The 14,096-nt window shown below is 38.4% G+C and overlaps 1 protein-coding gene across 1 annotated transcript; it reads left to right on the top strand.

Moving 5' to 3' along the window:
- Window positions 1-879: 879 nt before the first annotated feature.
- dnaja2b (DnaJ heat shock protein family (Hsp40) member A2b) lies at window positions 880-12,823 on the top strand. Its single transcript, XM_083893911.1, has 9 exons — window positions 880-1,021; window positions 4,629-4,688; window positions 8,516-8,742; window positions 8,829-8,909; window positions 9,276-9,409; window positions 9,516-9,712; window positions 9,979-10,123; window positions 10,601-10,728; window positions 10,817-12,823. Exons 1-9 carry the CDS (start codon window positions 944-946, stop codon window positions 11,003-11,005), a joined length of 1,239 nt encoding a protein of 412 aa, XP_083750037.1. The 5' UTR covers window positions 880-943; the 3' UTR covers window positions 11,006-12,823.
- Window positions 12,824-14,096: the final 1,273 nt, after the last annotated feature.

Here is a 14,096-nt window from a genome sequence, read left to right as displayed (position 1 = left end):
TGTCTTGTATGTTGAGTGTGTATGTGTATGAGAGTCGACCACTTTTTCGAGTCCATAATAAAGATTATTATTATCCATTGTCCAGAACAATACATCCACAAAAATCTATTAGTGAAATCAATCATTTTAAACTGTGATAAAGAATTTCAAACTGCGGAGGGCAGCATTACTTCTATCAGTGTACAGCCTGTTGGAAATTATTATGAGAAGAGTTGTGTTGGTTGTATCTTAAACAGTGTCAGACTACCTTGTTTTTAATTTTGTAGATAATAAAATATTAAAGGGAAGAAAACGCAATGAGCAGTCTTTTCATTTTAAAAGTGAGTGTACTTGAGTGAGAAAGTGAGATATTTATTTTTCCAATTCTTTCAACATGTTGCAAAGTGTTTTTGTGGTATTTGCTTGAGTACCTATTCTCAATTGTGTGAACATTATGAAGAACAATTTGCAGCAGAAGCAGTAGATTACATGTAGTGAACACACATGCCAGGCGAGTAATGGGGGATTGGGTGCCTCACTCAGCATAAGCTATACCGTTTTAGCTAAAGAAGAACTTAGTGTGCACAAATAATAATAATAATAATAATAATAATAATACAAATAAAAAAAATATAATAATAAAACAAACTAGATATGTGTATACCGTTTAGCCCTTCAATTTAAAAATAAAACATAAGGATAAATGTAATTTATTCCAATAAAACGTGCACATGATGGATGCTTCTTTGAACTTCAAAGGAAACTTTTTGCGAAAAAAAAGTGCTTGGAAAAATATGGTTGTTGTAAATTGTGGTAGTTGTGATTGGCAACCAACCGTTTCGACGTGGGGGATCGTGTGAGTAGTATCTGGCAACCCTGATTCATAGCCACAGCCGGGCACTCTACCGCTGCTCGCTCAGCTGAACCGCCGCAGAAGGTTTCCCTGTGGTAGCCGGTTAGCATCATGACCAACGTTGTGGATACCAAGCTATACGACATTCTCGGTGTTTCGCCGTCTGCCTCTGAAAATGAACTAAAGAAGGTGCGTTACATTTGCATAAGCGAATTAAATTGTGTTAGTGTAAGTAGAGGGTAGAAGAAGAAGAAGACGAGGAATATTCGGTGATGTGTGGCCTAGAAACAAGCTAATCGACGCTGCTCAGTGGTTGCTTGCGAGTTCGCCATCCGAGCCACTAAGCTAGGCTAGGTAGCAGGGAAGTACTTCTAGTGCCTGCGTGTTTTAAATACACGATGTCGATTCACATTGGCTGGGTTAAATGTTGTGTTTATCAGTTACATTTTCGTAACGTAGATAAAATCCTCCTGACCACGAATGTGTTAGCATACCGGCTACTCGACGATACCCTCCAGGAAATAGCCTGCGCCGACCCAGGCAATATCGAAGCTACACCATTTGTCGCATCAAAACAGCCCGTGTTGCTCAATGTGCATGGTAAAGTAAACATGTGATCCACACATTGATAAGACGGCTGTTTATTTTAAACTCTGAAATGACGCTGACCTTAATGGATACACTTCGCAATGTTATTGTCACCAGTTGTCAGTCACGAATTGTTAATAATCTACACTGCGTTCCTTTCTAAACACGACCTTTAGCTACTACCCGATGTCGTACTTTATATTATTGAACCTAAATCAATCAAACTATTTGGGATATTAAATGAAAACCTAGATTATTTCCGCTATGTATTTTTTCCTACTCAAATTCACACTGGATGGCAACGAGGCAAACCCAATAATCATTTCTCGCCCCTTGTCATAATCGGCATGAATCGATTGATAATGTAAATTCACATTTTTGTTCGTAGAAACGAAAGAAATGTTACCAAATGCTCCCAAGCCTGCATTAACGTAGGAAATAGTTACTTTGGATACATCAAGTCATATAGCTATATAATCTTCATAAATGTTAACTTTGAAGAGTAAAAAATTGGAAATTTAGTTCCACATTTAAAAAATTGCTATTCATTGTGATGTTGCGGACTTAGATTTGACCAAAACATCCTTAAATGAATAATACAAAATACTGAAAGTATACATTTGTTTTCATGGTCAAAAATTGACATTGCCAGTTAGGGCTGCAACTAACGATTATTTTAATAATCGATTAATCGGTCGATTATTTTTTCGATTAATCGATGAATCGGATAAAAAAAGGAAACATTTGTAATTGCCACATCTTTATTCAAAAACGGAACATTTTACATTCACAGTGCAGACTAAAGTCTAAAAACAATTGGTTATTGCTCCAACGTCTCTGAGCTATCAAAAAGTAATATTAAATGATAAAAAAAAATCAAAACTTACTGGAATAACACAAAAAACATACAATGTATGATATACATACATTTAAAGACGAGACACATTTTTTATAATATTAATTAATTTATACTCACACAGTTTAAAGTACACATGTATTTTTATACTAATTTAAGTATATTTAATATGTTGATTTTGACTCTGTCTGACGACATAATGTTCTACCTCACTTGAATCTCACCTGCTTACTACAGAAAATGTACACTTGAAACTTACTCATTACATTATTACATCATAGTAGTATGTAAACTCGTTTTTAATAACTTACAGCTGTAAGTGCTTTAAAAATAGAAGAAAAAAAGGCACACACACTAATGCTTTCGTTAGTTTAATAAACTGTTCATGTTTCTAAAGCTGAATAATTAATAAATTAACCCACTAAACGAGAAACATGAGAGACTAATGCTACATGTCCTTACTTCCTTACTCCCTTCCTTGTCACGGATGACTCCGACGTGTTTTCTTTTTAGGTGCTGGTTAATCACCGGGGTACTCCCGTGCCACGCCATTTCGCTCTTGAAAGATTGCAGCTAACACACTTTTTAGGTTCATGAATGGTAAAGTGTTCACACATTTTAGAAGATTTCCGCCGAACGGTTTTCTCCGCCTCCGCCATGTTTAAAGTCTAAAATATAAGTTGTCGCTCACTCTAAAACTTTCCCGCACCGCTTATTCGTTTGACTATTCACACGCACACAAGGCTCGCTGTGGGCGTGCATGAACCGGCATGAAACAGTCGGCATCTGTAAACAGTCCCGCACCTAGGAGTGAAGTATTAATCGCGCGACTCAATGAATCGATAACTAAATTCATTGCCAACGCTTTTAGTAATCGATTTTTATCGATTTTATTGATTCGTTGTTGCAGCCCTATTGCCAGTGTTATACAAGAATTACAGTGTTTGTAGTTGCATAACACGACTTTAAGAATCAGCAAAAATTTAAATTGGAAAGACTGCATTTATTAAATGTTTAAAGTTGAGCAACTGATTGTATTATTTGATATTATAAAACCGCTCCAAAAATATATAATCAAATTGGTACGACATACTTTAGCCATTAGCTACCCTGATTTGTTAAAATCACTCAACCTTTACTCATTCTCTACACCCTGTTAATAAATCTTACTGGTCATAGGACTGCAACGATTAATCATTTATTAAACTAATTTATAATCGATAAATCAGCTATGCGATTTTCAGCATTTTAAAAGTGGATATTTTCTAGTTTCTTAATATTAGTATAAATTAATATCAATAAATATCTACAAAAATCATTGGACGGTTTGATAAACACTGGTGATAACTTGATTAATCAAGAAAATAATCCACCAGTTTGTCAATTTTGAAAATATTTGTTAGTTGCAGCTCCATTACTGCACTCAGACTTTAGCAGATGATCATTACAAATAGTAGGTAGAAAACTCTGACATGACTGAGTGCCTGAGATGTCAAAAGCAGCAATGCACTTGCGGGTGTCCTGATGTTTTTGACAGCAGGCTCACTCGCCAAGCGTGTGTTTAGGACACTAAATTAGGGCTTCAAATAACAATTATTTTTGTTGTCGACTAATCTATCGATGATTTTTTTGATTAGTTGACTAATCACGATGATCCCGTTGGCACCTGTTTTGGACTTGTGTTTACCCTACATAATTTGGACTCATGCTTGCGCTTTAATAACAAGCCATTTATCACAGTTAAATACCTGAAACAAATGATTCACAGATTTCTTATCTGTTTAAATATCGAATTAATATGCTCCAAATCACAAAGTTGATAAGTGAAAGGGGTTTACAATTCATTATAAACATTAGTATTGACAGGGGCTGAAATGAAGTATGTAAGCTTCTTCCAAGGTTTTCCGACTGATAGACGTACGACAAAAACGTATCATGTACTTGCATCATAGTCTGATGGTTAATTAATAAATGAGCATGTGATCTAAAAATATCTACGAGGTATCAACATTATTTGTGAACTCGCGTCTCTGCGGTACGTGATGATACAGCGGCTCCGGGGTGTCGGCGTTACGGTGTTCGTGGATCGCTGTAGTGCTACCATGGAATGAGAGTTGCACTTCACAGAGATTGCATTTAATGTGTTTCGCTTGTTTATTTTCAGTGAAATGTTCGGAGTTTTTGTGCGTTCTTCTCTCTTCTTCACGTAATCGATCACTTCACAGACTAATCGTTGCAGTCCTACGCTTAATAGAGATGGTGATTAGCTATCAGAGTTATTTAACAAATATGGCAGCTGAATACGGGCTGCTTACATCAACATTGATCACATTTATTTTTGTTTTATTGCAGGCCTATCGCAAACTGGCCAAAGAATACCATCCTGACAAGAACCCAGAGGCCGGAGACAAGGTATGTTACACTAGAGCATGTCATGAAAGTTTCAGCTACACCATTATAAGCATCATGACCAAAAGATAGATGCAGCTCGATTGCCGAACAGCTGGGATCAGGAAATATACCAATATGGGTTTTTCCATAATCGCACACCCACCTCTTTGAGAATTAGCACAAAGCACAGATGAGTGCACAAAATATCAAATCAATTCTCCCCAGGGCTTTCCAAAAGGCTACTTCAACAGCTATAAATATTATTTTTCGATTTTAATAAAATTAAATGTTTTTCTAACAGACTGACAGTAATGTCAATCTGAACCGCACTTATTCAAGTTCTGATTCGCTCTGCTTGTACTGATAATAACCACAAATTGCTCTGATCACCGACAAGTTCATTGCTCACGAGTGAGAGAAACTAATCCGCGGCCGGACATGCTGTGTTTGTGTGTGTGTGTGTGCGCGACTGTACTTGATCCTCATCATAAAGATTATAATACGGAGAGCCTGCTTGGAGATGGAGGAGCGCAGAATCTGTGCGCAGTTTTAAAAAAAAAAAGCTTGTCTGTCACTAGATGAGGGGCACACTTTATAATATAATATCTACCTTGACTTTAGTGAGGTAAGAACTCAGTCCCAGCCATAACAATACAATTTGATTTTTTTTTTTTTTTTTTTTTTAAAGCTACAGTATTGGCATAATTTCTTTCTTTTCTTTTCAACAATTTTCATTTCAGTGCATCCCTAGTTATATTGCTCTTGCCAATAAAGATCTTTCTTGTTCAGGTGTTCCCCCAGCTGCTTTCCAAAGTACATCTTTTCTGTAATACAGAGTTCTGCAATGTTCTGCGTCTGTGGAGCTTGTCTCGCAAGTAAGGGCAAGTAACTCAAAATGGAAAAAAACAGAAAAAAACGAAATTAATTATTATGCCAAAAGGGCGGCTTATAATGCTCTTTCCCCCAGCCAAACGTTCCTTCTCCGTTAATCCGGAAATCATGGGACCCTAATATTTATTTACAGAACGTTTGTCTAGTACCAACAGAAGTAATGGGAAGTGTAGGACGATTCATTGTGTTGCAGTTTAACCAAAATGTTGCATATTTTAAAAGGGAAAGCTTATGTATGTGGGCAGGCTTATAGCTATGATTTCTTTTTTTAGAGGGTGATCACCAACCTTTTTGAGACTGAGAGCTACTTGAAGGGTAAAGAATAATATGGAGGGCTACCATATTAATAACATTATTTTGCACCATTTTTTTACCCTTTAAATTATTGTTTTATTATATTTTATAGGGATGTGAATCTTTGGGTGGCTCACGATTCGATTCAAAATCGATTCTTGATTCAACCGATTTGATTCAAACGATTCTCGATTAAAAAATTGATACAATGCATTAGAGCTGAAATGATTAATCGATGAATCGATTATTAATCGATTACTAAATTAATCGCCAACTATTTTGATAATCGATAATCGGTTTGAAGCTTTTTTCATGATTAAAACAAGATTTCTGATTGTTTTAGCTTCTTAAATGTGAATATTTTCTTTGTTTCTTTGCTCCACATAAACAAAGAAATCATTAAAACTGAATAATTTTGGTTTGTGGACAAAACGAGAACATCGTCATTTCCAGCTTTGACAAACACTGATCAACGTTTTTTAACATTTTCTGACATTTTCTGGACCAAGCGATTCATTGATTAATCGAGAAAATAATCTACAGATTAATCGATTACGAAAATAATTGTTAGTTGCAGCTCTACAATGCATAGTGTGTTAAGGCAAATTATGGCATCAAAACAATACAGTTTGTATACGATGATGTGATCACACAAAGTCAAACTTAAGACAAATGTAAATATTTATTAATTCAAAACAAATAAAAACTTACTTACTGTTCAAAAAATAACTTGCTTAGACTAGCGGCCTTTTTCTCCCAAAAGTTACAAAAATAAACCGTATACAAATAACACAAACTGGTGTTTTGTGTGGTTTTTCAAAAGATACATTTTTTTTTTTAAATTAAAAAGATCGATTTTTGAAGTTAGAGCATCGATTCAGAATGATTAGAAATCGCGCTTCCTATGTGAATCGATTTTTCCCCCACCCCTAATGTATTATGCATTCAATTGCATTAGTTCCAGTGCTTACTCCTATCGATGATCAGTTTTTATAAACAATATCAATGATATTTTACAGAGTGATCATATGGATACATGCAAGTGAGGTGAAGTGAGCCCACAGGCACCATATTGACTGCCTGCGGGCTACCAGGTGCTTGTGGGCACCACGTTGGTGACCCCTGCTCTAGAGGGTGCCACCCCTCCATCCCCCCAAAATTTCGGGCTAGCCGAGATTTTGGGGATGCACCAAAATGAAAGTTGTTGGCCGAAACCAAAAATCAGGAAACACTTGGCCTATGCTGAAAAATGGACAGAAATGATTATGCCAATTCTGTACCTTTGTTTAAAAAAAAAAAATCTTGATCACATTCAACAAAGTAAAAAAAAAACACCGGGCTCACGTTGTGTTTGGAGATTGCACATTCACAGCTCGTCTGTGACTCCGTTTATGTGTGCGCTGCTCTGCGCTCACAGTGAGTGTGTGTGTGTGTGTGTGTGAGAGAGAGACTCTCCGCCCACAGTGAATAAAGTTAGCTGGATCTCACTCTGTGCACCAGAATTTTTTGAAAAATTAAAAAAAAATCGCCAGGGGTCTGTAAAGTCACTGTAAACGTTGTAAAAGTCTTACATATCATACTTGCCTGTATAAAGGAGTTTATTAAAGCCTTATAATCAAAAAAATGATAAATAATATTAAAGCAAACAGAGAATCCATATCGGAATAGTGTCGGAATCGGCAGATATCCAAATTCAGAGATCGGATCGGAAGTGGAAAAAAGTGGATTGGTGAATCCCTATCAATAACAACGTGTTAAGAGTAGTTTTATAACTCCCGATTTTCTCACTCAACCTGTTTATCTTCAACTCTAATTCGTGTGTTCATCACATTTAACAGTAACTTTATGAACCGATAGTGAAGATAAGACAAACGGCCTCCCCGGGAATCAGTGGTGAAGTGAATAAATAACTAAAACCGGCTTTGTCATAATATTTAAAAAATATTGCCTTCATTTATTCACATTTCTCATATCGTACGGCTCACTGACAGCAGCACCGTTCCCGAGACGCCACATGACCTCGCTTTGCTGTGCTCGTACACAGCTGTGACGTCACTCTGGGAAATATGATTTTTCTGGGCTTTTTATGGCCTTCAGGAATGTTTTTCAAATATGAAACTCCATGAATTAAAAATGTAGAATATAAAGATCTATAAAGGCCCATGTCCATGTCTCGAGGTATGCCTTTTACAGGCGTCTCTTTTACTATTGTGGTCAATGGGAAAATTGCTTTTTGGGCCCCATGGGATTTTTTGTCTCAGTACCCACAGTGGCCACCATGTAAAAATTTTCAAGGCAGAGGGAGCGGTGCTCTATCCAGTTCATATTATACATCCATGCCTCCATGGTGTATTTTCTTTTTCCTCCCCCTTTTGTTTCCTGTGCATTCGTGACATCACAGTTCATACACAGGTTACACATAGGTGGCAAAAAAAATCCTACTGAGCAGAACAACCACATAAAAATGGGAATGGTGTTAATTGTCTCTTTTTTTTTTTTTTTTGCATATTCACTTTGCTTACAATATCTTGGATAATATTCTTTAATTTTGTGAAGGAGATTTGAGAGAAGTTTGTCAAATCCAAAAGCAATTTACCTTCATTTTTATGCATTTGTGTCAGCACTGTCACACTTTTATGATCTTTTTTAATTTTATTTTTCAGTTTAAAGAGATCAGTTTTGCATATGAAGTACTGACAAACCCAGAAAAGAAGGAGCTGTATGACCGCTATGGAGAACAGGGTTTGCGGGAGGGTGGAGGTGGAGGGCCTGGCATGGACGACATCTTCTCCCATATTTTTGGTGGTGGATTGTTTGGTTTCATGGGTGGACAGGGCAGAGGACGCAACGGCGGCAGGAGGAGAGGGGAGGATATGGTTCACCCTCTAAAGTAAGTCGTTCACTTTGATAAACACTGTCCTTCAGTGGCTGGTTTCAATTATCAACACACACCTCATGACTCTTTTTTTGTCACAGAGTTTCTCTTGAAGACCTCTACAATGGCAAAACCACCAAACTGCAGCTTAGTAAGAACGTGCTCTGTGCTGCCTGTAGTGGGTGAGTCAGCATTTAATATTTTTGTGAAATTGTTAAAAACTGCACATTTATCTGAAGTTCTTACTTATTAGGGGTCCACCAATCATCGGCCTGGCCAATATTAGGTATTTTGCCAATTATTATGTCATGTGCGTGGGGGCGCGTTGGGTATACCAGGGCCTTAAACAGACTCGACTGTAAACATAATAGCGGCCAATTGCCCATAATTTCCTGAACAAAGGAAAAAACATGTTGAAAAAAGAACTTCCTGTAAATGCAAATTGGTTCCAAATATCGGTTGACCCCTATTAAGCATGGTCCTTTTTATATGCTATATAGTAATTATATACAGTGTATTTCAATTCTGAAGCGTTGTTTGTTTTCTAGTCAGGGGGGTAAGGCAGGAGCAGTGCAGAAGTGTGTGGCGTGTAGAGGCCGAGGCATGAGAATCATGATCAGACAACTGGCCCCTGGAATGGTCCAACAGATGCAGTCAGTCTGCACAGACTGCAATGGAGAAGGTAATATGTCCACAACTCACTCAGGTTTAAAAAAATAACACAGACAATGTATAGCAATGAGCACTGAGAAATTAACTGTCCAGTGTCTGTATGTGGTCATGTGCAGGCGAAGTGATAAATGAGAAGGACCGCTGCAGAAAGTGCGAGGGTCATAAGGTGTGCAAGGAGACAAAGCTTCTGGAAGTGCATGTGGACAAGGGCATGAGACACGGACAGAAGATTACATTCAGTGGTGAAGCTGACCAAGCACCGGGTGTTGAACCAGGAGATATAGTCCTGGTGCTGCAAGAGAAAGAACATGAGGTAGACTAACTGTATGCACTCTCAAATTTCAACAGTTATCTCAGATGGTTGATTAACCATAGCCATTTAATGGTTAATTAGTTGTAGGTCAGATATGTGTTCATAATATTATTTGCCTCAACAAAGGTGAACATAATGGTTTCCCATATGCCTGATTGTAAGGGCAATATGTTATTGTACAGCTAATAGTTCAGCCGTAATCAGGATTATTTTTCCACTGGTGTACTGTACGTTTTAATTTTAAAGTGTTTTGTTTTTTCAATAAGGAATTTCGCCGGGAGGGCAGTGACCTTCACATGGTCCAGCGCATCGGCCTGGTTGAGGCTCTTTGTGGCTTTCAGATGACTGTCACACACCTGGATGGACGTCAGTTGCTTGTCAAATATCCACCTGGCAAGGTTATCGAGCCAGGTAAACACATACTGCATTCTTTTAGATCTGTCAGAACTCGGATTTCAACAAAACAGGTTGACTATGTGTTAACAATTTTCCAAATCGATGTAGTTGATTATGTTGACAAATCATTATTTGTTGCAGCCGAAGGATATATAAACCAAAGTATTTGTGTTATGGCACTTTTCCATTCTATATTTCTAGCACTTCTCTACTCGGTTTGGTATCAGGCACGTTGTTTTTCATTACTGTAGTACCTCAACATGAGCAGACCATCATAGTGCCGCGACATCATTTCTTACGACACAAACACAAACTAGTGACGGTCAATGTAGTTATTTTCAGAATCATTAGAATTAGTTAATTAAAACTGACTGAACTGAAATATGGTTGAATGGATTCTTATGTCGGACAGAAAAACAATTCGAGTCGTGCTAGAACTATGTAGTGGAAAAGTGTCATTAGTCTTATAGTGTGTGTATGTGTGTGTGTCAGGTTGTATTCGAGTGGTGAAGGGAGAGGGAATGCCTCAGTACAGAAATCCTTTTGAGAAGGGAGACCTTTATGTCAAGTTTGACGTCCAGTTCCCTGAAAACAACTGGATCAGCCCTGAGAAACTGAACGTGAGGCACAATCATTAAATATCTGTGGTAAAGCTTAAAGAATTGTAATAATGTTTTGATGTGTAAATGTTTTATTTCTATCTTTCAGGAACTGGAGTGCCTGCTGCCGGCTCGTGCTGAGACTCCAGTCATTGCGGCTGACGCAGAGGAGGTGGACCTGACCGATTATGACAGGAGTCAAGGCTCAGGAGCCGGAGCCAGGAGAGAGGCCTACAATGATAGTTCTGATGAGGAAGGTGGCCATCACGGCCCGGGGGTGCAGTGTGCACACCAATAGACAGACTTGTATATGAAAGCATAAACACACAAACATCCCTCGAGTCTCATCGCTAATACCATTCAAGACTTGATGCTCATACATGCACATCTCTCTCCTTCTCATGGTCCCAATGAGGAGGAGAGATCCACACATACACATGTATAACGACCCTCCTCAGTTCCACGGTGCCCATAAGTTAGAGAGATGCTGGAGGTATGATGACCATTTTTTTTGTGTGTATATGGACAGTATGGTCTCATTCTCAGAGGTTCATTGAATGAACTTGAACCGGACCCCTCCCCATTTTCATCCGAGGCTTTTTACCTTCCACTGTGGGAAACACCAGTCTAGTGTATAAAATGCAAATATTGTTGATTATCTTGTATAAGGTGTAGTTTAGTCTCTCAAACACAAATGCATGCCGCTTTTTCGCTGAAGAATCTTGCACATGTTCAATCCGGGGTTCAGGCACCAGAGAATTTTGACTCCCACCACCTGCTTATTAAATGTCAGTGTGTCACTGCTATCAAAGTGTCCTGCTGTCATAAGAGCCTGATCTGATTACAGTCCGCACAGCATTTTAAAGCCACCTCATCCCCCAACCTCAAGTCACAGATTTTGAAAGTGGGGGACTTGCTGGTTCCGTTCAGTCCACTGTTGTTGCATTGCTAGAATATTAAAGCCTTGAGTACGTCACCTGTCAAAAGGTGCCATTATCGTTTCTTAGTTTGCTTGTTTTTTGTTGTTGGTTTGAATGTTAGTGTGTCCATGACCACAGAACTTGAAGCTAACTATACTCTTCAATTAAGCTGAGGACACACTTGTGTATTTTGTACTTGGGCTGCACAATATTAGGAAAACCTGCAATATGCAATAACATTGAATATTGCAATAATGAGTTGCGATAAATAAATACTAGTATATGATGTTGTCTTTCTGCTAACATAGACTTGCACAGTCAGTAGCGTATACAGACACTGAAAAGGAAAAAAAATGCATTCTGGTTACAGCATGAAGGGGATTCACGTTGTCTCAGCAACTAGAGTGAGAAGAAGGAAAAACATGATCTACCTTTATGAGCAGTTCTTGACCAGACAAAACTAGCATGAGGAACGTTATACATTTATTACAGTTCAAGCACTTTGTATATATCTTTTGCGATATGAGTATTGCGTGTTATTGCACATTTTCGATGTATTGTGCAGCCCTGCTTATACATGTGTTATGCAGTGGCTCAGTGTGGAAGCTGCGGTTAAATGTCCTGGTTTATTGGGCTGATACTCCAGCTTCATTTTGGACTGCAGTGTGAATGGACAATATTTAGGGTTAATTAAAGGAGGGTGAAACGTGAATGTTTATTTGCAGAGAATCACCCATGTAGATGGTCTTTTTCTCTTTCTGCACACCAGGACTCCCTAGATCCTCATGTCATGCTGAGGAACTACTGGGCCAACGCCAAGCCCCCTCTGTATTTCATATCACTCTCTCTCCATTGTAGATTTGTTAGCTTTTAACATTTTTAAATATTCTCATCCCCCATATACGTGTAAATAAATACAGCCCCAGTCCATGGGTGCATTTATAGAAAAAGTCTACAGTTGTGTCCGCCCTGTGTACCACATTATTTCTCAGTCATAAAAAATATACAAGTATTATGTTCCCAAGAAAAGAGTAAGGGGAATCTCTGTAGACTTTTTAACCTGCACCTTTGTGACTTTTATTTAAATTAGGCCACGGGGGATTCATATGTACACATGTGAAATTGGGTAATTGATAAATGATGTTACTGTTGATGCTTATGTTTGTCAAGATGATAATTACACTGTATAATAAACAGTCACAACATGTCTGCTGTCTGTTCGTCTCCTCCACACACACTCACACATAAGTCTGTTGCTTTTTGGCAGCATCTGCACTGATGCTGACCTGCTATACTCTTCGGAAGTGGCTTCCTAAACATTCTACATGGGGACCATCTCTTTAAAGATGGCCAACCATTGTGACCCAAATCGCTCTGGTTTTGGTCTTTGTATTTATAAAGTGCTTTTCTAGTCTCCATTCACACACTGCTGCCACAGCCCACCCCCCAGCATTGTGTGGTTATATGTCTTGCCCAAGGACACATCAACATGTAGACTAATGGAGCCTGGAATCAAACCCACGATTCAAGCTCCTTCAAACCTTCAAGCTCTAACACTGAGCTACTGTCGGCATAAGACGGGTAAATCAAGGCATAAGACGTGTAAATCAAGACACAGGCACATTTTAAAGCCTCATTTTTCTGGAACACCTCGTCATTTTTGAACTGCCCAAGACATCAAGTTAGTGTCAGAAGGACAGCAGCAAAATTGAAAGGGAAAATATACAGACAGTAGTGAGATTTGTTATGATGTATGGATTGGAGACAGTGGCACATTGCTGGAGCTGGAGGTGACAGAACTGAAGATGCTGATATTTTCATTGTGAGTGACCAGGAAGGACAGGTTTAGAAACGAGGATACTACAGTTTGGAGATAAAGTAAGAGAATCAAGGTTGAGATGGTCATGTGCAGAGGGATAGTGATTATATTGGACAAAGGATGTTGAAGATGGAGCTGCAGGACAGGAGGAAAAGAGAAGGTTCATGGATGTTCTGAAGGACAACACGAGGACAGTTGCAACAGAAGAGGACAAGATGGAGGTGACCCCTAAAGAGAGAAGCTGAAAGAACATTTAAAACATACACATATACAATTTGGTTGGGGAAATTCTGCAAATTTGTTTAGGAAGTCTAAAAAAAAAATCACGTGTCCCATCTGTGGCTTAGAATATTTAAAATCTGGTAAACCATAAAGCTGTTGCAGTACTTTTGAACAACATTAACCACTATGAAGGGTATAGAAGCAAGTAATATCTACAGTATTATCCATCCATCCATTTTCTACCTTTTGCCAATCCATCACAGGGCCACATAGAGAGAAACATTCAGAAACAATCAGACAGAATTAACCACCTCTTACCCTCCAACATCACCAAAACACAGTTTAGTACAGCGAGCTTAGACTTAATCGTGGCTCCAGCTATACACGTACTAAATAATTTACTCCTATAAGCCTCCCAGAGCTGACCT

Source organism: Microchirus variegatus, assembly GCF_963457635.1.
Source record: "Microchirus variegatus genome assembly, chromosome: 8".
In the NCBI taxonomy this organism is placed as follows: Eukaryota; Metazoa; Chordata; class Actinopteri; order Pleuronectiformes; family Soleidae; genus Microchirus; species Microchirus variegatus.
This window is presented reverse-complemented; position numbering and strand designations above follow the sequence as displayed.

What these genes read in the sequence shown, in the direction of transcription:
- dnaja2b (XM_083893911.1), top strand. Translation starts at nt 944, where the DNA reads ATGACCAACGTTGTGGATACCAAGCTATACGACATTCTCGGTGTTTCG. An exon ending in GATATGGTTCACCCTCTAAA is followed by an intron (nt 8,743 to 8,828) that starts GTAAGTCGTTCA and finishes TTTTTGTCACAG; the next exon opens with AGTTTCTCTTGAAGACCTCT. An exon ending in CACAGACTGCAATGGAGAAG is followed by an intron (nt 9,410 to 9,515) that starts GTAATATGTCCA and finishes GGTCATGTGCAG; the next exon opens with GCGAAGTGATAAATGAGAAG.